The sequence below is a fragment of the Giraffa tippelskirchi genome, chromosome 6 (genome assembly GCF_054371585.1).
Source record: "Giraffa tippelskirchi isolate mGirTip1 chromosome 6, T2T-mGirTip1v1.2.pri, whole genome shotgun sequence".
Classification (NCBI taxonomy): Eukaryota; Metazoa; Chordata; class Mammalia; order Artiodactyla; family Giraffidae; genus Giraffa; species Giraffa tippelskirchi.
Genome location: NC_137280.1, coordinates 90,811,327 through 90,829,467, shown reverse-complemented (window position 1 = coordinate 90,829,467; position 18,141 = coordinate 90,811,327). Strand labels below are relative to the sequence as shown.

Sequence of the window (18,141 nt, the reverse complement as noted above, 5' to 3'; positions counted from 1 at the left end):
CTCACCGGCCAGGCCCCAGCTGCTCAGACTGAGGGAGACCCTGGTTCTCCATCTCAGCATGAGTGAGCTGATGTCTTCTTTAAAGCCTGTCAAGCTTATCACTCAGGGGGGATTTGCCCAATACCGCTAGGTTTGACAGGGGCAGCCTGCTATTATCTCAAGCCCTCCAGAGGGACTCAGGACCCGTCACGGCTGAGACGAGGCAGACAAGCATGTCCCTGATCATTCATCATGGCCCTGCTGCCATCCCCAGAGTCAGAGAGGAGCCGCGGCTGCCTCCGTGCCTGCCTCAGCCGATCTGCCATTTGATCTCAGCCAGTCCCTCCCTGGAGGAGATGGAAACCCATTTGGTGGCAGAGGGGAAATGCATGGTGGGTCTGTGAGGACGTTTGCTCTCTGACTCACCAGCCCATCAGCGTCTAGTTACTCAGTATTGATCATGCCAGGACTAGGGGATTCGGCAATGACCAAAGCAGACAGAACTCCCTATCTCCATGCTATTTTCTGTCTGAGAACAAAGATAGGCTTTGAGCCAGTGGTCACACCCAAGAGGTCCCAATGGCCATTGTTTTTTATTATTATTATTATTTTATTTTGAAAGGAAATTATTTTATTTATTTATTTTTTGCTGTGCTGGGTCTTTGTTGCTGCTTGGGCAGCTTCGTTGCTGCTTGGGCAAGCTCTAGTTGCAGCTTCTCCCTGCAGTTACTTCTCTTATTGTGGAGCATAGGGCTCGAAGGCTTCAGTAATTGCAGCTCCTTGGCTCTAGAGCACAGGCTCAGTAGTTGTGGTGCAGGAGTTTAGTTACTCTGTGGCATGTGGGATAAGATCCCTAATCAGGGATGGAATCGGTGTTTCCCGCATTGGCAGGCAGATTCTTTGCCACTGAGCCACCAGGAAAGCCCCTGATTCCTTTGTTTTTCTTTTTTTCCCCATATTTACTTGTTTGGCCTCATTGAGTCTTAGTTGCCCTGTGGTATGTGGGATCTTAGTTCCCCAACCAGGGATCGAAACCAAGTTCCCCGCATTGCAAGATGGATTCTTAACCTCTGGACCACGAGGGAAGTTCCCCCAGTGGCCATTGTGATCAGGGCTTTAAGGAGGACAGAGGAGCTGCAGTGTGGTGATGAGGACTGTGCAGCCAGATGGCCTGTGTTTGAGTCTCAACTCCACCACTTACAGGCTGTGAAGTTCTGGGCAAGAGATTTGAGCCCTCACCACCCCCTGCCCCCAGTTTTCTTCATGTTTCAAAGGCGAATAATGACAGTCCTGTCTCTAAGGGCCGTGGTGAGAACTCCATCAGTTAAAGCATGCAGAGTGCTTAGAACAGTGCTTGACGTGCACTAAGAAGAAATAGAAGTATTAGGGGGAAAAAAGGCACAGGATGCCTGAGAGGTGGGTAGCATGGGGAAGGGACAGTGGAGGCTGCTTTTGGAAGAGACATTTATGCCTGAGCCCTAATGGGGAAGGGTTAGCCTAGCCATGAGATGGGGCAAGATTAAAAATCGTTTTTTTCTTTTTCAATTTCTTGGCCATGCTGCATGTCATGCGGATTCTCAGTTCCCCGACCAGTGGTCCAACCCATACCTCCTGCAGTAGAAGCTCGGAGTCCTAACCACTGGAGAGCCAGGGATCTCCCCGGCAAGAGTTCTTTTTAAAAATTTTTTAAATTTATTTTTTAATTGAAGGGTAATTGCCTTACAGAATTGTGTTGGTTTCTGCCAAATATCAACATGAATCAGCCATAGGTATGATTCCCTCCCTCTTGAACCTCCCTCCCACCTCCCTCCCCATCCCACCCCTCTAGGTTGTTACAGAGCTCCGGTTTGAAGCAGGATGTATGGAAAGAGTAACATGGAAACTTACGTTACCATATATAAAATAGATATCCAGTAGGAATTTGCTGTATGACTCGGGCAAGAGTTTTGATGGCAGAGGGTCCAGCCAGTGGACTGGTTGTGGGGAAAAAGCGTGATGTGTTCCAGGAAAAGTAAGATGACTAGCAGGGGTCCCCAACCTCCAAGATCTAATGCCTGATGATCTGAGATGGAGCTGATGTAATGATAGAAATAAAGTGCATAGTAGGTGAAGTGCGTTTGAATCATCCTGAAACCATCCTTCCCACCCTGCCTGGTCCGTGGAAAAATTGTCTTCCACGAAACCAAAAAGGTTGGGGACCACTGGCCAGAAGATGGGCCACAGAGAACAGGGTCGTGCGAGCCTTGTTGATTGCCTGTTACTCTGAAGCAGGACTCCTTTCCACCAAAATATGTCAAGGAGATGGTCTGGAACCAGAAGCCGGCCAAGTCACATGGCAAGTAAGATGGAGCAGCATCTCTGTCCCTCTTTGGCAGGACTTGATGCTCTCTCCCTTTCTTTCTCTCTCTGCCATCGAGCTGTCTGTGAGTCTTCATCATCTTGCATTCTCAGTCCCAAATCAAACAGACTTTCAGTGACTCTTTTTTTTTTTTGGCTGCACTGGGTCTTTGTTGCTATAAGAGGGCTTCCTCTAGTTGTGGTGAGCTACTGTCTAGTTGAGATGCTCAGGCTTCTCATTGTGGTAGCTTCTCTTATTGTGGCACATTGGCTCTAGGCGCTCCAGCTTCAGTAGTTGCAACATTCAGGCTCAGTAGTTGTGGTGCACAGACTTAGTTGCTCCTAGTCATGTGGGATCTTCCTGCACCAGGGATTGAACAAGTGTCCCCTGCACTGGCAGGTAGATTCCTATCCACTGTACCACCTGAGAAGTCCCCCTGCTTTTTTTTAGATTTTTTTTTAAGTGGGCCATTTTTTAAAAGTCTTTATTGAATTTGTTACAATATTGCTTCTGTTTTATGTTTGTTTGTTTGTTGTTTGGGCCGAGTGAGATGTGGGATCTTAGCTCACCAACCAGGAGTAGAACCTGCACCCCCTGCTTTGGAAGGTAAAGTGTTAATCACTGGACCACCAGGGAAATCCCAGCACCAATTCTTCCCAATCATCCCAGTTCCATGCCTGCATCAAACTCAAACCATTTTGACTTCAGGAAGTCACTGAATTGGCATTAGAGTGTCATGAGGATTATAATAATAACAAAAGCAAGCCCTTCTGTAGCATTACTGTCAATACATGCTGATGACTCTTCTCCTTGCTCACACATGTAGTCTTGACTCATTCACGCTTCCTGGCAACTCCATGAGGTAGGTACAGTTATGTCCATTTTGCAGATGAGGACATGGAGGCTCATAGAGGTGACCCCACTCACACCACAGGGGAGGGGCCAAGCCAGTACATAAACCCAGGCAGTCTGACCCTCGGACCATCTGACCTTTCTACCATCCGAGTAGGGAGAAGGAACGTCCAGAGAAAACAACTCATTTCTACCGTAAGGATATTGTCTGGAAAGATCCTAGTGACATCACATGAGCTCCTTTTTTTGGGAGGACCGTGGGAGAGAGCCTTGCCTGTTCTTGGTACTAAAAATAGTTAAGTTTTCTCCTGAGCATCTGGCATGCTTTTGTTTCAGGACACTGGGCGCCGCATAAATGACCAGCTTTCCCTTTTTTGAGTTGGCTGCTAAGGAGCTGGGAGCCAAATTTATGGCCCGACCATATGCTGATTGTTCAGGTTTTTAAAGGCTGGGTTTTTCTTAGCCTCCCTTCAAAAAAGTAGTGTCTCTACTTTTTCTCTTTATTCCCTTTCTCCCTTGCAAAGACAAAACTTTAAGGGACTGAAAAAAAAATCTTCACGAGAACAGTCCGTGTTTATTGTAGAGAACTTTTGCTTCAAGATACATATAAAGATGGCGATAAAAGTCCCTGCTTGTTCTCAATTTTAATGGGTGCACAGTATTTCCCTGGTGGCTCATGTGGTAAAAGAATCTTCCTGCAATGCAGGAGACCCAGGTTTGATCCCTGGGTTGGAAAGATCCCTTGGAGAGGCAATGGCTACCCACTTGAGTATTATTTTCATAGACAGAGGAGCCTGGTGGGCTATATATAGTCCATGGGGTCGCAAAGAGTTGGACACAACTGAGCAACTAACACACACATACACACACACAGTATTCCTCCCTTTAGAGTTTTTAGTTTATTTACTTTTGGTGCACTGGGTCTTCATTGCTGCATATGGGCTTCCTCTAGCTGTGGCGAGTGGGGGCTACCCTCTAGCTGCGGTGCTCGGGCTTCTCATTGTGGTGGCGTCTCTTGCTGCAGAACACAGGCTCTAGGCATGAGGGCTCCGATAGCTGCAGCGCATGGACTTAGTTGCCCCACAGCATGTGGAATCTTCCCAGACCAGGGATCGAACCCATGTCCCCTGCATTGGCAGTGGTATTCTTAACCACTGGATCACCAGGGAAGTTCCGCTGTGGAGTTTTTAAATCAGCCTCCCTATTGGCAAAAGGCTGGAGAGGGAAAAAATTCCAGTTGTCCAATTTTAGACAGCATTTTAATGAGCATTCTTATAGCCATCGAGTGCTCTTCCACACCATTTCCCTGGGCTAAATTCTTAGAGTGGAATTGACTGGGTTAAATACAAAATGCAGAAGCCTGAAGGCTTTGGCTCTGGATTGACAGCCTGCCCTCCAGAAATATCTAATTCCTGCTCTCCTCTTTAATTGGAGCTATCGTGCGGTATTTTACATATCCTTGTAAACCACTTGAAGTCCTCTCCAGAACAAGACAGGGAACAAATAAATATATGAGCCCCAGGACACTTCTGCTTCCTGATTAAATTATACAGCCTCACACGCAATAATATCTTTGTCTCATTAAGAGGCAGCCGATTGCGCTGTTCCTGTTGGCTAAACCCCTGATAGCCAGCACTTAATGGTTGGCTGCCCCTCCCCCCAGGATTCTGTGGCAATCCTTCTGCTCCCAAAAGAACCAGGAATTGTTTTCTGAACCAAGACGTAGGTGATGGAGCTGTAGGCTGAGCTGATGATCCCGGACCTGACAGCTAGAAAAACTTTCCCTGCGTGTCTCGTTCTTACTCAGTCCCGGACTGGTTACGAAGACTGCTGTTTAATTGGGGCAGTAGCCTGGGTGAAAGCATTTGAAAAATTCTGGGCAGAAAAAGCAATTTGAGGAAGAGCTAGTTGAATGCCTGGCTTATGCACTTAGAGGCCATTAGCAAGAATATTAAACTTGGAACCAACCGCTCAACCGACAGAGTGGCTGGCTTCCTCCAGTGTGTTTGCCACCTTAGAGGTTAGACGGGCTACCAGACTAGAAGTGTCTGTACCAGGAGGGCTCTCACACCTGCTGATACAAACATTTCTGTTAGTGATGTGCTCAGTCATGTCTGACTCTTTGCAGCCCCATGGACTGTAGCCTGCCAGGCTCCCCTGTCCATGGAATTTTGCAGGCAAGAATACTGGAGTGGGTTGCCACTACCTACTCCAGAGGATCTTCCTGACCCAGGGATTGAACCCTTGTCTCTTAAGTCTCCTGCATTGGTAGGCGGGTTCTTTACCACTAGGGCCACCTGGGAAGCCCCTTCTGTTAGTTATAGGCGTTCTGTATTCCTAGGACTGTGACCTCCAAGAATTTGTGACTTTGGTTCCAACCTCAACCCAGTCTGGGGAACTGTTATTTACACACACAGATGCTGAGCCTTCCAGGACATTTCAGCAATTCCCGGGGACCTGAACTTGACTCTGTATTTGAACTTGAACCCCATGGGTGAAACTCAGAATCTCTGCCACGCACAGATTTGGCAGTCAAACCCCAGGCATTTAATTGCGCTTGCTGCCCAAGCAAGGTGCGTCCAACGCAGACAATTAGTTTAGGCAAGCCATGGAGGCCTTCTCTCCATGCCACTTAAATCTTGCTTCTCTTTTACAATTCAATATTTCATATGTTGAGAGAAAATGGCTTGTTTGCTTCAAAGGACACGCTACAGAATGTAAGAAAGGGATGTTAATTATGTTGAACCGGGCTGCTTTGTCTCTGCATAAACGAGAATCTTCAGGGGATTCCATCCAAATTGCTTGGGAACCAGGGCCAGGGGAGCACAGATGGAGGTGTTTGAACTCACATTCATGGTTCTGTTTTTGTTTGTTAAGAACTATATTTGCCATTAAAAAAAAGGTGAAACTAGTTCTGCATTCTCTTAGACCCAAGGGGGAAGGCATTCCTGGGTCACTCTTCTTTTCTTTAAAAATTTTTTATTTTGTATTGGAGTATAGTTGATTTGCAATGTTGTGTAACTTTCAGGTGTACAGCAAAATGACTCAGTTATACATATACATATGTGTGCTGCATGCTTAGTCACTCAGTCGTGTTCGACTCCTTGGGACTCCATGGACTGTAGCTCGCCAGGCTCCTCTGCCCATCGAATTTCCCAGGCAGGAATACTGGAGTGGGGTGCCATTTCCTACTCCAGGGGATCTTCCCGACCCAGGGATCAAACCCCTGTCTCTTGTGTCTCCTGCATTGGCAGGCAGATTCTTTACCATTAGCGCCACCTGGGAAGCCCCACGTATACATATAATCTATTCTTTTTCAGATTCTTCTCCCATATAGGTTATTACAGAATGTTGAGTAGAGTTCCTTGTGCTATATAGTAGGTCCTTGTTGATTATCTATTTTATATATAGTAGTGTGTATAGTAGTGTGTGTATGTTAATCCCAGCCTCCTAATTTATCTCTGCCCTGGGGGTCACTCTTCTAACCTTGAGCCATCCTCCTTTTTAAAAAAATTTTTTTTTTGTTTTTTGTTGTTGTTGTTTTGTTTATTTACTGACTGCCCATGCAGCATGTGGGATCTTAGTACCCCAACCAGGGATTGAACCCACACACCCTACATTGGAGGCCCAGAGTCTTAACCCCTCTGGACCACCAGGGAAGTCCCATGGGGCATCCTTCTTGTTTTAGACCAGGTGGGCTTCCCTGGTAGCTCAGATGGTAAAGAATCTGCCTGCAATGCAGGAGTACTGGGTTCAGTCCCTGGACTGGGAAGATCCCTTGGAGGAGGGCATGGCAACCCACTCCAGTATTCTTGCCTGGAGAATCCCAGGTTGGGCTACAGTCCATGGGGTCACAAAGAGTTGGATACGACTGAAGCAAATTAGCACGCACACATGAGTAAGGAGGGGACAGTGCCCAGGCTCTGATGAGTGCAGGGCCCAGCATTTGTCCAGGGAGCCACAATTAGGGATGTTTTTGACCCCACAGCCATCCAGGATGAGCCCCTGTTTGTCGCCATGATTTCAAATTTATCTGCATTAAACTTAGTAAATCCTCACTTCTTGGAGATGTGAATCTTCTGGCGGCCAGGGAACTTGAACTTGGCCCTGCGGAGGGCCTCAGTCACACACTCCTTGTTCTGCAGCTCGGTGCGGGTGGACATTTTGACCTGGCCAGTGTGGACCCTGGCCACTGTACCCTGGGGCTTTCCAAAGGCACTGTGCATACCTGTCTGGAGCCTAGATTGCAGACAGCATGCCAGTCATGAATGTCCACTGGAAAGGACTGTCTCCAGGATCCCTTAGGGCAACCTGTACAGACAACAGGCCATGTACACTACCAAGGGGGCTGCTGTTTGCAACCATTGCACGCTGGGCCCCCATAGGGAAAAGAGCACAGTCAGCTTAATTGACTGCAAACCACCTGGACCATTTCTGCTCGCAAGGGAGGCTGGGAAGGTAAGTGACTTCATTCCTTCATGGGGGAGACGTGGACTCTCACAGAGGTGGTTGTTGTTGTTCAGTCACTCAGATGTGTCCGACTCTTTGCAACCCCGTGGACTGCAGCATGCCAGGCTTCCCTGTCCTTCACCATCTCCCAGAGTTTGCTCAAACTCATGTCCATTGAGTCAATGATGCCATCTAACCATCTCATCCTCTGTCACCCCCTTCTCCTCCTGCCCTCAATCTTTCCCAACATCAGAGTCTTTTGCATTGAGCCAGCTCTTTGCATCAGGTGGCCAAAGGATTGGAGCTTCAGCTTCAGCATCAGTCCTTCCAGTGAATACTCAGGGTTGATTTCCTTTAGGATTGACTGGTTTGATCTCCTTGCTGTCCAAGGAACTCTTCAAGAATCTTCTCACAGCACCTTATACAGTGGGGGTTCCCTCAACCTCCAAAATGTGTATATAAGGTGCAAGGAATGACTAATTACAATAGTTTCAGTTGGCATTTATGAATGGTTTGTTTTTCTTATAAATTAGTGGAGGAGTCAAGCTCATCTGTACAATGATACCACTTGCTCACATTCCAGTTAGCTTAAAAAAAAAAAGACTTTATTGAGTGGGAGAGAAAATAGGTGGGCTAATAGCTGGAATCTCTAGGATTGCTCATAATTCATAGTCTGGCTTTTATCTCTGCTACAGCTCATGGAAACAGCCTCTGCTGGGTGATAAGCAACGGCTGTGCAAATAGTCCATGGTAGTGGGGCTTTGTTTCTCTGTAAAACACTTCAGGTTTTATCAGACTTTCCTTCCTGTCGGTAGGGATGCATTATGGATAGGACCAGAATCTTCTAGTTTCTTCCCATCTCTTCAGTTTCCACCCATCTGCCCTGGTCTCCCACCCTTGACACCCCCAGTCTGTTCCCCCCACAGCAGCCAGGGGGCGCCTGTGAACACCTGAGTCAGGTCCTGTCTATCTGATCAGAATCCACCACGGCTCCCACTTCGCTCAGACCAAAAATCAGTGTCCTCCCCATGGCACATAAGCACTGCACAGGCTGTCCTGTCCCATCCCTGTCCTCATCTGTCCCGTTCCCACTTTTCCCCTGTTCACTCTGTTTTAGCTATAGCCTTCTCCATGTTTCCCAAACACACCAGGCATGGTCCTGCCTCAGAGCCTTTGCACTTGCTGTTCTCTTGGCTTGGACCATCTTTCCCTTGATATCACCAAGGCTTCTCCCTCACTTTCTTCATGTCTTTATTCAGATGACACCTTCTCATGAAGGCCTTCCTAGGGCCCCTAAAATTGCAAGCTTCCCAGGTGACTCAGTGGTAAAGAATCCTCCTGCCAAAGCAGGAGACAGGGGGTTCAATCCCTGTATAGGGAAGATCCCCTGGAGAAGGAAATGGCAACCCACTCCCTCCAGTATTCTTGCCTGGAAAATCCCATGGACAGAGGAGCCTGATGGGCTACAGTCCATGGGGTCGCAAGAGTCAGACATGACTTAGCAACTAAGCAACAACAACATTGTCATTGAAATGAAAAAGATTGGGACTTGTGATTGGCTGGAAGTATGTTCTGGGGAAGCTCAAGGTGGCATGATGTATGCTCCATCCAGTGAGGATTTGATGCTTTTTGAGCAATGTTTCTCCAATTCCTCCATATATTGATCGGAATTGGAGGGGTGGGCTGTGCTGTGTGGTGCAGCATGTGGCATCTTAGTTCCCAACCAGAGATCGAACCTGAGGCCCTTGCAATGGAAGTGCAAAATCTTAACCACTGGACCACCTGGGATGTCCCATTGGTCAGAATTTGTGTGCCCAAAATGTCCCTTCCTCTCTTCCCTTCTGGCTCACTCATTCCTCCAGTTCAGGTTATACGTCCCTTCCCTGGGATACCTCCTCTGAGACTCTCAGCCTAGGGAACACCCCTTGTTACGCTCTGTACTTTCTTTGTAGCATCCACTGCAGCATATAGTTCTAGAGGACTTCCCTGGTGGCTCAGACAGTAAAGAATTCACTTGCTATTCAGGAGACCTGGGTTTGATCCCTGGGCTGGGAAGATCCCTTGGAGGAGGGCGTGGCAACTCACTGCAGTTTTCTTGACTGGGAAATCCCATGGACAAAAGAGCCTGGCAGGCTATAATCCATGGGGTGGCAAAGAGCAGATATGACTGAAGAAACTTAGCATGCATGCACGTAGTTCTGGAAGCATCTGTGGGATTCCATATTTGAAGTCTGCCTCCTCCACATCCGTGGGGAGCAATAGATACACTTTCTTCATCTCTCCTCTCTTCCTAGTCCCTATCGCAGACCCACGCCTGGCATACAGTAGGCACTCACTAGATATTTTCTAGTAAGTTGGGGAAATTATGGCTGAGTTCCCTGATGCACATGAGCATTTCAAAGGCTCTGATTAAGTCCTTCATTGAAAAAAAAAAAAATTCATTTCACTCAGCATTACACCAACATATTTGATCGCAGAGCACCCCTTTTCCTCACATGCCTGGTAAGATTGCCAGGGTTCCAAGAAGCCAGGTTTGGGAAACAGCCATAATTGATAATTGAATTATCTGAGTGGCATCATCTAACTTGAAATTTAGTGTAGGAGTCTGAAAATGATGCCTTCCAGGCAAAAACTTGAAGGTCTTGGTGAGGACTCTGCCACCCTTTGGCCATTACCTTGCTCGGGCTTCTAGGGAGCAGGAGTTGGGGAAGGGGGAATGACATAGGTGGAGGGTTTTTTTCTTTAGTATTTATTTGGCTGCATCGGGTCTTAGTTGCTTTTCATTTTGATGTACAGACTCTAGTTGTGGCACATAGGCTTAGTTGCTCTGCAGCATGTGGGATCTTGTTCCCCAACCAGGGATTGGACCCGAAGTCCCTGCATTGCAAAGGCGGATTCTTAACCACAGGACCATCAGGGAAGTCCCCTGGTCTATGTTCTAATGGTGGTTATGGAGGCAGTGGTGTGTGCATGTGCAAATATGTGTGAGAGAATGAATTCTCATCTTGTGGAAGGGCTTGTATCACACAATTCCTTGCTGTGTTCCTTCACCCCTCATTCCTCAATCTTGTCACCTGTAAAACGGGGCTTTCCCTGAGGAAGGATTTACATCACACACCCCTGGCACGCAGAGCACATGATCTGGAACATCCCAAGCATCCAGAGAAGGGCATCTGTCATCTCCCTTGGATTCCCTTTTTCTCCCAGGGGTGAGGGGGTGAATCCCCCTTGGGGTTCCCGCTCTCTGACCTTGACCTCCCTGCAGACCCTCTTCCAAAGCCCAGAGGAAGGCTGGCAGCTGTATACCTCAGCCCAGGCCCCCGATGGAAAATGCATCTGCACGGCTGTGATCCCTGCGCAGAGCACCTGCTCCCGAGACGGCCGGAGCCGGGAGCTGCGGCAGCTGATGGAGAAGGTAAGAACCATCCAGGTTCCCCTGTGAAAATCTCTCACTTCCCCACCCTCCCCTCTGCTTCCCACCAGGTCAGCCAGGACCGGCTCTAAGCCATCATTATGCAGAGCTGGTGGATAACCTGGCTGCCCTCCGGGCAGGTGTTTAGTCAAAATCTCTTTGCTGCTTCTTTGGAGGAGAAGCTGAGCACTGTGTGGGGACAGGGAAGGTGAACTCCAGTGGCAGCATCTGCATCTCTGGTGTGTGAGCTCCAGCCCTACCGTGTACTCAGCCTCAGGATTCAGCTGCTAAGAAGGGTCTCACTCTCCATCCCAAGATATGTGAAGATTCCTTCCCCTTCTGATTGTGACTGATATAAACTGGTCCCCATTCAATCCAAGGGCTTCCCAGGTGGCTCAGTGGTAAAGAATCCACTTGCCAGTGTAGGAGATGCAAGTTCGATCTTTGGGTTGGGGAGATTCCCTGGAGAAGGGCATGGCAAACCACTCTATTATTCTTGCCTAGAGAATTCCAGGGACAGAGGAGCCTGGCGGGCTGCAGTCCATGGGGTCAGAAAGAGTCAGACACGACTTAGTGATTAAACAACAGCAATTCAATCCAAGGATATTTGGGTGCCCTTTACCGGCTGATTGCTGTCCTTTGCCATTACCCAGATGAACTGCTTATGAGTCAGTTCTGATGTTGGTGTTGAAAGGGACTAGCTACCTCCCAGCATCCTCCTGTAGAGGAGGAAGCTGAGGACAGAGACCCTTGTTGGCACCAAAGTCTTGTCTGCCTTCGACACCAGAACAGTTCAAGATGACCATGTGGTGTCCCCTGATTGCTTTTTTTTTCCTTTTTTATTTTTTAAATTATGAAAGTATGATAAAACATTTACAGGAGACTTAGAAAATACATAACAAAGTTACAGATAGTTCCACTATATATTACAACTTTTTTAAGCAGATAAATTTTTTAGTTGGGAGTTTTAATATCAAAGTCTCAAAAATAAATAGAATGAATAAATGAAAAGTAGAAGGATAGAGTAGACCTGAAAAGCACTATGAATCAATTTTAACATAATTAAGATTTATACAGGGCTTCGCTGGTGGCTCAAATGGTAAAGAATCTCCTGCAATGCAGGAGACCCAGGTTTGATCCTTGGATCGGGAAGATCCCCCGAAGAAGGGAATCTCCAGTATTCTTGCCTGGAGAATCCCATACACTTAGGAGCCTGGTGGGCTACAGTCCATGGGGTCGCAAAGAGTCGGACACTACTGAACAATTTTCACACACACACAAGATTTATACAATTTTCACACAACAGCAAGATACAAATTGTATTCAAGTTCCCGTAGACTGTAAACCAGGAAACACTAAACACATCCAGGGGTTGTCCCCTGATTGTTGACAAGGGCTATTAAAATGTTTTATGACGTCCAGGATGGGTATCAGGCTGTTTGTTGGCTTTCTCAGAACTTCCAAGTGTCACATGAACAATGGTTCAGGAATGTCTGCGTATTTCAACAAGCATCCAGCGTTGTCACTGAGTTCACCCTGACTGGGAGGAGCTCACCTTGGCCAGGTAGAGGTGGGACCTAGGGGGCCCTCGGGCTGGTTCAGAGAGGTCAGGGCAAGGGACGTTTCATTCCATCATTTACCTGTATTTATTGAGCATCTAGTATTTATTGAGAATTCAGCTGTGGACAAACCAGACACTGAGTCTGCCTCTGAAGACCCCACTTGAAGGAGGCAGATGAATAAGAATGTTCCAGGTAGTAGTCACAACTGGAAAAAGTAACCTCATAAGGGAGAGAGGGTGAGTGGCCCCTTGAAGGGAGGGTGATCAGGGAAGGCCACTCTGAGGAGGTGATGCTGGAGCTGAGACATGAAGGATAAAGAGGAGCCAGCTGTGGGAAGACGAGAGGAACAGCGCTCCAAATAGAGGGATCAGCAAGTGCAGAGGCCCAGCAGTCATGGACAGATGTGAGAGTTGGACGATAAAGAAAGCTGAGCACCGAAGAATTGATGCTTTTGAACTGTGGTGCTGGAGAAGATTCTTGAGAGTCCCTTGGACTGCAAGGAGATCAAACCAGTCAATCCTAAAGAAAATCAGTCCTGAATATTCATTGGAAGAACTGATGCTGAAGCTCTAATACTTTGGCCACCTGATGCAAAGAGCCAACTCACTGGAAAAGACCGTGATGCTGGGAAAGATTGAAGGCAGGAGGAGAACCGGGTGACAGAGGATGAGATGATTGGATGGCATGACCGACTCAATGGACAGGAGTTTGAGCAAACTCTGGGAGGTATCAGAGGATAGAGGAGCCTGGGGTGCTACAGTTGATGGGGTTGCAAAGACTCAGACACGACTTAGCAACTGAACAACAACAACAAAAGCCCTGAGAAAGGAAGGAGCTTTGAGCCTATGAGAGTGAAGTTGGGCTGGTGGTTGGAGTGGATGAACATGGAGAAGAGGCAGGTGAAGGGGCAGAGCCAGCTTGCAGGGTCTGCAGGAGAAGGTGACTCAGTCTTCCTTTTGAAAAACTCCCTCTCCAGACTTTCCCAAGGGTCCAGAAGTTAAGACTCTGCGCTCCCACTTTCGGGGGCATGGGTTCCCCCCTGGCTGGGGAACTAAGATCCCACATGCTTCTCAGTGTGGACAAAAGAAAACAAAAAAGAAAAATTCCCTCTGGGTGCTGTGTGGAAACTTGACTGCTGTGAGTGAGGGTGGAGGCGAGGAGAGCAGGGAGGCAGGGAGAGGTGGGAGGTGGTGATGGCCAGACCAGATGGATAGATTGGGCATGCCTGTGGGAGGTTGCTGGTAAGGTCGGGAGGAGGTTGGTTGGGTGTTTGGCCTCTGGCCCCACCAGGTCTTGTCTGCGGCATCCCCAGGGATGGGGACAGGAGTCTGGCTCGCCCTAACCCTCCCACTTCCTAGGTTCAGAACGTCTCCCAGTCCATGGAGGTTCTTGAGTTGCGGACGTACCGGGACCTCCAATATGTGCGCAGCATGGAGACCCTCATGCGGAGCCTGGATGCACGGCTCCGGGGGGCCGACGGGTCCCTCTCAGCAAAGAGCTTCCAGGTGCGTCCTTCAGGGTTCAGGTCAGGTCAAAGGAAGAACTGGGATTGGTGCTCATTACTTCCAGGAAGGACAGAGTGTTGACTGGGATCTGCGGTCCTATGTGGGCTGAATGTCAACAGTCAGGTGTGCATCAAAGATAAGGAGTGGGATTGCTGGCACCAACTCTGTGGATGAGGTTCAGCAAACTCCGGGAGATAGTGAAGGACAGGGAAGCCTGGCATGCTGCAGTCCAAAGAGCTGGACATGACTGAGTGACTGAACAACAATTGGGGGTGAGTGGGAGGGAGGCTCAAGAGGGAGGGGACATGTGTATACATTTGACTGATTCACTTTGTTGTACAGCAGACAGTAATACAACATGGTAAAGTGATTATACTCCCATAAAAATAATACCCCCAAAAAAATGATTGAAGTTGTGGGTTGAAGGTTGGAGTCAGGTCTGGGTCACCGGTTAGGGGTCGGGATCAGCACAGGTTCCCTCTTGGGGGCAGGAGCTGAAGGACAGGATGACAGAGCTGTTGCCGCTGAGCTCGGTCCTGGAGCAGTACAAGGCAGACACACGGACCATCGTGCACCTGCGAGAGGAGGTGAGGAATCTCTCCGGCAGCCTTGCCACCATCCAGGAGGAGATGGGCGCCTACGGCTACGAGGACCTGCAGCAGCGGGTGATGGCCCTGGAGGCCCGGCTCCACGCCTGCGCCCAGAAACTGGGTATGCCTTGATGCTTGACCTTGACCCCTGACCTCCACCTCCAAACCCAATACCCTCTGTGTGTTCAGAGCACCTTTTTGACCTCTAACTTCTAAACGTTGGTCCTTGACTCTCCTACCCAAGGCCAAAAATAGACCCCAAAACTGGAAACGGCCCTGACCCTACCCCTTCTCACCCCCAACCTAACTCCACCTTGGAACCAGATCTCTGGATCTTCCCTCACCCCTGCTCCCAGAGCTTCAGTTTAATCACACCCCCTCAGCCTTGCCCTGTGTCCCCTGGGCTCTTCCCATCCTCCACCCTCATTCCCCCTGTTGCTGCCTCCCAGGCTGTGGGAAGCTGACCGGGGTCAGTAACCCCATCACCATTCGGGCCATGGGGTCCCGCTTTGGCTCCTGGATGACGGACACGATGGCCCCCAGCGCGGACAGCCGGGTGAGTGTGCCCACGCTGCGGGTCAGAGCAGGGAGAAATAGCCCGTGGCCCTCCATAGGTGCCCAGTGACTCCACATCAATGATTATCTTGTCCTAGGGTCTCCAGGGCCCTTGACCTCCCCCTGACTGTCTAGTGACCACCAAGTGACCAAGAACTTTCCAACTCTGTGAATCTGCAAGTCAGCTGACCTCCAGTGACTTTATAGAGACTGATGGTTACTAGTGCCACTGACAAGCTCCCAGTGAGCACAGATCTCAAAATAGCCCCCAGTGACCAGTGCCTTCCCAAGGACTAGGACCTATGAGCACCACTCAATGACCTTTGAACTTCCAGTGACCCCCATGGTCACAATTGCCTGTCACCTCTGGCCCGCAGGAACCATCCATTAACTGCTCAGTGACTATCCTAGTGACAGATATTGGTCACTGGGCAGCCACCATCATAGATCGTTCAGTCGATAAGTCGTGTCTGGTTCTTTTGCAATCCGATGGACTGTAGCTCACCAGGCTCCTCTTTCCATGAGATTCTCCAGGCAAGAATACTGGAGTAGGTTGTCATTTTCTTCTCCAAGGGATCTCCCCCACCCAAGGATCGAACCCTTGTTTCCTGCATTGGCATTCTTTACCACTGAGCCACCTGGGAAGCCCATAATAGCCACTTCCCCACCGTGATCATTGACCTCCTGAGGCATCATGATGGTTCAACCAAGGGGTTAAGAGCCTGGGTTTGAGGGGAATTCCCTGGCTGCCCAGTGGTTAGGACTTGGCGATTTCACTGCCGGAGCCCAGTTTCGATCCCTGGTCAGGGAACTAAGATCCAGCAAGCCACACAGCGTGGCCAAAACCAAAAAAACAACCACCACCACCAACAGCAAAACAAACAAACAAAAAGAGCTTAGGTTTGGGAATCAGACTTGGGTTTGTATCCCACTCCCACCAGTTCTTAGCTAGGGAATCTCGGGCAGGTTCCTTAATGTCGCTGAGCCTCAGTTTCCTTATCTTCAAAATGATCATAATAATGTCAGCCTTACATTTTCTAAGATATTTAACCCAATAACCAGCACTAGTAAGAGCACTCATAAATGCTAATTGCCACGGTGACAGTGAATGATGTTGACGGAGAGGATGATGGTGACATGGCAGTCACCTGTCGTTACTGGGATTACCCACAGGCAGTGGATTCAAGTGACCTCTCACCACCCCAGGGCAGTCTCATGACTGCTAACTGTCCCACATCCAGTGACTAGTCAGTTCCTAGGCCCAGCGAGTCCCCAGGGACTGCAGTTTCCCCTGATTCTTGGGGATCAAGCCCTGTCCTCTGAGTGTCTGAGAACAGTGGCACTGACCCAGTGACCCCAGTCACCAGGATGTTGCCTGGTCATGAAGGGTCACCAGACGTGCCGTGATTGAGCAATGACCGCTAAGTGACTGTTGACCCCTCCTGCCTACGTGATTAATGTGTGTCTGTTGGGACCCCTGGTCATTGGCGGTGGCCCACCAGTGATCAACAGCTCTCTCGCAGGTCTGGTACATGGATGGCTATTACAAGGGCCGGCGCGTCCTGGAGTTCCGCACTCTGGGAGACTTCATCAAGGGTCAGAACTTTATCCAGCACCTGCTGCCCCAGCCCTGGGCCGGCACCGGCCACGTGGTGTACAACGGCTCCCTGTTCTACAACAAGTATCAGAGCAATGTGGTGGTCAAGTACCACTTCCGCTCTCGCTCCGTGCTGGTGCAGCGGAGCCTCCCCGGGGCCGGCTACAACAACACCTTCCCCTACTCCTGGGGTGGCTTCTCGGACATGGACTTCATGGTGGACGAGAGCGGGCTCTGGGCCGTGTACACCACCAACCAGAACGCAGGCAACATCGTGGTCAGCCGGCTGGACCCGCACACCCTGGAGGTCGTGCGCTCGTGGGACACCGGCTACCCCAAGCGCAGTGCCGGTGAGGCCTTCATGATCTGCGGCGTGCTCTACGTGACCAACTCCCACCTGGCCGGGGCCAAGGTCTACTTCGCCTACTTCACCAACACGTCCAGCTATGAGTACACGGACGTGCCCTTCCACAACCAGTATTCCCACATCTCCATGCTGGATTACAACCCCCGGGAGCGGGCCCTCTACACCTGGAACAACGGCCACCAGGTGCTCTACAACGTCACCCTCTTTCACGTCATCAGCACCGCTGGGGACCCCTAGGGGCTGCCGTCCCTCGCGCTGCCACACGAGGGCCACAGGGGCCCTTTCCACTCCGCCTGTGTCCCTCCAAGTTTATCTGTCTCTGTTCTGCCCGCTCTTTCCCTTCCTCTCTTCCTTCCGGTACTGTTTTTTCTCTCTCCACCTTTGCGCCCAGCTTTCATTCTCTGCCTCTGTATTTCTATTGGTGTGTTTTCTCTGTATTGTCTCTTCTTTATGATCTGATTTTGATACATCTTTTTTTTGATGCCTCTGTCTCTTTCATTTGACCTGACTCTCCAGGTCTCTTTTTCTATCTCTGCTTGTCTGTCTCTCTCTCTTCCCTCCCTCCCTCCCCTTTTTGCATCCCACCCAGACCCTCTTCTCCTCTCCCCACATCCCTTCCTCCCAACCCAAGGAGTTGAGTGCATGGATCTGTTTCTTTTTTTCTTTTTTTAATTTACACTTTTTCTTTCCGGGTTGCCGGAATAAACGGGACCTTTGACATTTGATGCTTTAATTGCTCTGTGTGTCTAGAAGAGGCAGAGGAGGTGAGGTGGAAGGTGAGCCTGGAGGCCCATCCCAACTGGGTCTCCTTGTCCGAGGACACGAACTTTGTGAATAGGGGCAGGTAAGCACAAGTCCGGGGCTTCCCAGGTAGTGCTAGTGGTAAAGAATCTGCCTGCCAATGCAGGGGACATAAGAGACGCAGGTTCGATCCC

At 49.4% G+C, this 18,141-nt stretch overlaps 1 protein-coding gene and 1 non-coding gene across 4 annotated transcripts in view; one reads left to right on the top strand and one right to left on the bottom strand.

The window, feature by feature from the left end:
- Positions 1 to 17,929, top strand: part of OLFM2 (olfactomedin 2) — a 74,162-nt gene extending 56,233 nt beyond the window's left edge. For 2 of the 3 annotated variants that reach the window (XM_081498137.1, XM_081498135.1), the window contains exons 2-6: positions 10,884 to 11,033; positions 13,951 to 14,097; positions 14,589 to 14,808; positions 15,137 to 15,243; positions 16,766 to 17,929. In XM_081498137.1, coding sequence (XP_081354263.1) covers positions 10,884 to 11,033; positions 13,951 to 14,097; positions 14,589 to 14,808; positions 15,137 to 15,243; positions 16,766 to 17,443 — 1,302 coding nt within the window. In that variant the 3' untranslated portion in view covers positions 17,444 to 17,929. The remainder of the gene's footprint in view (positions 1 to 10,883; positions 11,034 to 13,950; positions 14,098 to 14,588; positions 14,809 to 15,136; positions 15,244 to 16,765) is intronic. The other variant, XM_081498136.1, reaches the window with a different exon arrangement.
- Positions 7,453 to 7,587, bottom strand: LOC145511814 (small nucleolar RNA SNORA70). Its single transcript, XR_014058189.1, has one exon. It is a non-coding gene; the product is annotated as a small nucleolar RNA SNORA70 (small nucleolar RNA).
- Positions 17,930 to 18,141: the final 212 nt, after the last annotated feature.